Source organism: Garra rufa, chromosome 8, assembly GCF_049309525.1.
Source record: "Garra rufa chromosome 8, GarRuf1.0, whole genome shotgun sequence".
NCBI classification, from domain to species: domain Eukaryota; kingdom Metazoa; phylum Chordata; class Actinopteri; order Cypriniformes; family Cyprinidae; genus Garra; species Garra rufa.
The window spans coordinates 19750903-19756902 of NC_133368.1; the positions used below are offsets into that span (position 1 = coordinate 19750903).

The 6000-nt window shown below is 42.2% G+C and overlaps 1 protein-coding gene across 1 annotated transcript in view; it reads left to right on the plus strand.

Annotated features, from left to right (window-relative positions):
* Nucleotides 1-6000, plus strand: part of LOC141340109 (piezo-type mechanosensitive ion channel component 2) — a 203914-nt gene that overhangs the window by 67660 nt on the left and 130254 nt on the right. Inside the window, exons 13-14 of the mRNA XM_073845042.1 lie at nucleotides 2424-2532; nucleotides 5474-5655. Coding sequence (XP_073701143.1) covers nucleotides 2424-2532; nucleotides 5474-5655 — 291 coding nt within the window. The remainder of the gene's footprint in view (nucleotides 1-2423; nucleotides 2533-5473; nucleotides 5656-6000) is intronic.

Below are 6000 nucleotides of genomic sequence, written 5' to 3' on the forward strand. Positions count from 1 at the left end.
AGGCTTCATCTGCATGCATTTCCGCTGCGCCTATACCTCTTTCGGAGGTGGCGTGCATAGCGGAACTTTACGCTCTGCCCACTCCGCCAAGGCTTCACGCTCTGCCCGCTCCGCCAAGGCTTCACGCTCTGCCCGCTCCGCCAAGGCCTCACACTCTGCCCGCTCCGCCAAGGCCTCACGCTCCGCCAAGGCCTCACGCTCTGCCCGCTCCGCCAAGGCCTCACGCTCTGCCCGCTCCGCCAAGGCTTCACGCACCGCCTAGGCTCCCTGTCATCTCTGTCTCGGCTCTTGAGGCCGTTCCAGAAGTCTCTTTCTACCCAGTAACGGCCACGAAAGCCGTTCTTGTCTGTCTAGTCACGGCTATGGAGGCCGCGTTCTTCCATGAACTCTCTGCTTCTCTTCTTGCTCTGTCTGCCTCCTCTGTCTCTGCTCTCCCCAGATCCCAGCCCATGACGCGGCCGCCTGTTCCGCCCTGGAGGGCTTCTGCGCCTCCTGCTCTGCCCCGGAGGGCCGCTCCGCCGCCTGTTCCACCCTGGAGGGTTCCTGCACCTCCTGCTCCGCCCTGGAGGGCTCCTAAGCCTCTTGCTCCGCCCTGGAGGTCTTCTACGCCTCCTGCTCTGCCCCAGAGGGTCGCTAAGTCTCCTGCTCCGCCTCCTGCTCCGCCTCCTGCTCCACCCTGGAGGGTTCCTGCGCCTCCTGCTCCGCCCCGGAGGGCCGCTCCGCCCCCAGCTCCGCCCTGGAGGGCTTCTACGCCTCCTGCTCTGCCCCGGAGGGCTGCTCCGCCTCCTGCTCCGCCCTGGAGGGTTCCTGCGCCTCCTACTCTGCCCCGGAGGGCCGCTAAGCCTCTTGCTCCGCCCTGGAGGGCTTCTGCGCCTCCTGCTCCGCCCCGGAGGGCCGCTCCGCCGCCTGTTCCACCCTGGAGGGTTCCTGCACCTCCTGCTCCGCCCTGGAGGGCTCCTAAGCCTCTTGCTCCGCCCTGGAGGTCTTCTACGCCTCCTGCTCTGCCCCAGAGGGTCGCTAAGTCTCCTGCTCCGCCTCCTGCTCCGCCTCCTGCTCCACCCTGGAGGGTTCCTGCGCCTCCTGCTCCGCCCCGGAGGGCCGCTCCGCCCCCAGCTCCGCCCTGGAGGGCTTCTACGCCTCCTGCTCTGCCCCGGAGGGCTGCTCCGCCTCCTGCTCCGCCCTGGAGGGTTCCTGCGCCTCCTACTCTGCCCCGGAGGGCCGCTAAGCCTCTTGCTCCGCCCCGGAGGGCTGCTCCGCCTCCAGCTCCGCCCTGGAGGGCTCCCGAATCTCCTGCTATGCTCTGGAGGGCCTTTGCACAACCAGTTCTGCCTCAGTCTCCTGGCCCCCCCCACCGCTCCCCTGGACTGTTTCTTCCTGTTGTTTCTGTTGGAGCGTCTGGAAGCCGCTCCTTGGGGAGGGGCTATGTCACACCAGGCCAGCAGAGGGAGCTCTTACCCACACTGACTGTTGCTGCTCCCTCTGCTGCCTCTATGGTAACTTCCTGTTTATCAGCCATAAAGGTCAGCTCATCACACACACACACACTGCGAAGTATTGATTTGCTCCTAGCGACTTTACCAAGCGTTTTCCCTTGTTCCCGGTTTCCTAGTTCCTAGTTTATTCCTGTCTTGTTTTCTAGTTTCAGTTTCAGTTTCAGTCTCAGTCATAGTTTAGCCTTGTTCATTGTTTTGTTTCATTGTTTGTTTCTTTGTTACTTTGTTTGGTCTCCTGGATTTTGACCCACGCCTGTTTATTGGATTACGCTCTTGGATTATCTTTGATGCTGTTTGCTGGTGTTTTCGACCCTGACTGTTCGACCACGATCTGTTTAAATAAAGCCTTGCATTTGGGTCCCCACTCTCAGTCGTCCCGTTTGTAACAGCCATCATGTTGCATATAGGCTACTACATCAGTTACGCAAACTAAGAGAAGGTAAAGGAGGTGTTTACTCAGCAAAATATGTCTGAACAGCCGCACTGCATGTGTCGACATGTGCCCATGAATAAACATTATTTTTTCTTTCACCATGCAGCAAACGTAAAAAAATAAAATAAATAAATTGAAACCGTTTAACTGATCGTAATAATCGGTTAAAATTCTTACTGTCGGTTAACGGTTAAACAGTCAATATGAGCATCCCTAGTATCTAGTAGTTCTTAGTAGTCCTCTGGAAGATATGAAAAATAGTAGTTACTGAATAGCTAATAAGAAATGACCTCATTCAGCTAAGTGCTATTACTTGCTAATTTGTTCATCAAAATTTTGAGCTGTAGCTAAAAGTAGTCACTAGAATGTTAATTGTGTACTTATTTTTTCCTGTGTAGTTATTTGTTAATGACAGACCAGCATTCTAAAGTGTTATTGAAATTGTAACAATTGTGTAACTTTGCCATGTGTTTTACTATCTAATTAATTCTTTGCAGGTTTCTTACGCATTTAGTTTCTGGATTTTACTTAGACAACACCTGAAAGAAAAAAATGAAGAGGATATGCAGACAGCAGATGATTTAACGGAAGTCAAAGTACAGTCATGTATGCATATAATTTTGATTTAAAATAGTTTAATTAAACTTGTGCATGATATATAGAAAAAAATAATAATTTTTAGTTTGTAATTTGTTACAACATATGTTTAAAATGTTTACGTACTAACCACTTATTGCTTCTTACAAAAATGGAAGGCAACATACTTTCCAGACCGGTCCTTCTATGGCTTCTAGGCTGGACTCATCCCTAAGGCTTTTCATGCTTTGCAGTTCCCCAGATTATCATAATTTTATGGGTGGTCTATTTTCGAAGGCTTGATTGTGTTTTTGCATTGTAACATGTTCATTCTTCATTAAAAAAAATGCATTATTTTTAATGAGATGTCCTTACTCAAAAAGAAAAAAACAAAAACAAAGAGAGTCTTCTGGTAGCTACGACAGTGTTTTAGTGCCACAATTAAAAAAAAAGTAAATAAAAAACTAGATAATAAAGTCGAAATTATGAGAATAAAGTCAAAATATTATGAGAATAAAGTCGAAATTACAAGAATAAAGTCTAAATGTTTTGAGAATAAAGTTGAAATGTGAGAATTAAATTGTAGCAATTTAAGTTATAAGGTAACACTTTAAAATAGGGAACACTTATTCACTATTTAGAGTTTTTCCTGAACACACTTCTTATTTACTGCTTATTAATAGTTAGTAAATTTGTTGTTAAGTTTAGCTATGGGGGTAAGAGATCAGAAAATATTATCATGCAGAATAAGGCATTAATATGTGCTTTATAAGTACTAATAAACAGCCAATATGCTAGTAATAGGCATTTTAATATGCAACTAATTAAAAGTGAGAGTTGGTCCTTAAAATAAAGTGTTACCAGTTATAATATTTTGAGAATAGGCTACAGCCTGTGCATGCACATGGTCCATATTGGGACCACCCGGAGAAATTGCCAGGCCACCAGAATTTATTTGAATATATGTGGGATTATTAGCAGAAATCATACCGTGTGTCATACTCACAGGGACAGTATGCTTGAAAATAATATTTCACATCTTCAATTGCATTCAGTAGTATTGCATTCCTATTTGTAGTGTGCTAGCCATCCAATAATAGCTTTGTGCTTTTGGTACTTTTAATATAAAACAAAGCCTCAGCTTTCAAAATCTGTCGTTTTTATAGCCAAATACAAACAATGTGTCGCCTACTTTGCAAAAATGTCTGTGGTGTCCAATCTTTCATTCCTCACATGTATTTAAAGGGGTCATCGGATGGCCATTTTCCAAAAGTTCATATGATTCTTTAGGGTTTTAATGAAAAGTCTGTAAAATACTTTGGTTAAAAATTCTCAATAGTAGTGTAAAAAAAAAAACACCCTTTTACCATGTCAAAATCAGCTCTGCAAAATTTCAGCTCATTTTAAGACATGGCTTGTTTTATTCACGGTATAATGCAGTAAATCATTGGAACATCTTCCATTTATTATTTATAGTTGGCCAGCCACCCAGTAATCACAATAATTTTGTGCCTTGTTGCAGTTTTATTATGGAATGCAAATTTGAATGTTTTTCCTCTTTATTTCAAGCTTTTAACACAATATAAACATGAAGGAACATCAGAAGGAATGAAAAAAAAAAAAAAAACAGTATAGCCTAATTTAATTACATGAATGTCTCATTGTAATCGGAAAGATGGCTGATTCACATGCCGCTCAAACTGAGAGGAATACAGCATATTACAGGCATATACAGACATATTGTTTTTATTTCACTATAAAACTGACAGATTACGAAAGCTGAGACTTTGTAATATCTCGTGGCCATTTGTATGTGCAAAAGGCTAGAATATACTCTCAAAATATTAGAACTTTAATCTCATAATTGCTACAAATTAATTCTTGTAATTTTTACTGTATTTGCTTTATTCTCTGTCACAGTTATGGACTTGTGTTTTCTTTTTGTTTGCCATTTTCCTGTCTTCTGTTCTGATTTAGTTTCTGTGTGCCCATATTTGGTTATGTTTCTGGTCTTGTTTAGTCATTATTAGGCCTGTTTCGGCCATGGAGGATGTTTGTGATCGATCTGCCTTGTCGGCCCGTTGACCCAACAGCTCCTAGCTCCTTCCATTCCGCCATGGCCGGTCAGTCCATCAGCTCCACCGGGCTTCCTCATCCCTCTGGCTCCACCTTGGTCAGTCATCGACCATCCACCACTTTGGGACTCCATTCCTCTGGCTACACCTCGTCCCTCTGGCTCTGTCAGGTCCTCCTTTGTTCCGGCTCCACCTTGGTCTTCTAACACTCCACTCAACATTCTTGAAACACTTCGACTTTATTCGCAAATTTTTGACTTTATTCTTGAAACGTTTTGACTTCTCTTGAAATTTTTTGTCTAAACATTTTGACTTTATTCTTGTCATTTTTACTTAATTCTCAAAATATTTAGACTTCATTCTCAAAATCTTTGAGATATTTTTTAAAAAGTGGCACTAAAACTAAAATACCGGTAAATAAAGCAAAATGTTTACACACATTATAAACACAACTAAGCTATTTTCGTTCCTTTCTGTCCACAACAAATCCTATAAAGTTGACAGTATTTAGGCTCAATATAAACAGGCCAAAACTAAGGAATTTAGAAGTGAAACTAAAGCCTACGTTTCTCATTCTGCACAAATCCAAATGTTTCCATATTCGCACAGGTGCTATTTGCTAAAACGTTATTTATTAGTTTTTAGTATTACTCTGAAATAAAAAAAATATATATATATTTTGTGCCTCAGAGTTGAATAAATCAAATCAGATCAGTTAAGTATTTTGAAGTTAAGTATTGAAGTTAAGTATTTTGAATACACGCGTGTATTTGAAATAGGAAAAAAAGCGGTTGAGAATAGTCTTATGTATGTCCTTTGTTTGTTTGAAAATATAACACCTTATCTCAACTGCAAAAAAGTCATTTAATGTATAAATCTGTATGTTTATATTACAGGTGACGTCAGTCATACCTCTCAAATGATGATTATGTTGGGAACATTAGTTAAAGGCATTTTGGTGAAGTACTGGATCTTCTGCTGCTGCTTCATGTTCTTCTTTGTCAGTTTCTCAGACAAAGTAGCAGTCTACAAAATCCTCTATATCTGCTTATTCCTCTTCTGTGTGGTTTTGTATGAGGTGAGCTAACACCAAGTGTGAACTTTTTTTCAAGCCAGAGATCTCTGATACATATTCTTAATACTGTATATTATCTGCAGAGTCTCTTATATAAAAAAGCTCTTTCCCTAATACAACCATTGGACATTACATTATGCCAAACAACTGTGTTTCTGAATTGAAAACATTATAGGTTCATCATGTCGTTGCATTGTCTGACAGAGAGATTTTTTTTCAATACTAAAGTAGCCTACCTTGTACAGATAGCAATACACAATGTTGACATATCCTTATTTAAGGATTTAATACCATTTCGAACAACTCACATTTACAGCAGATTTAGTTCACAAGACAATAAATTATAAC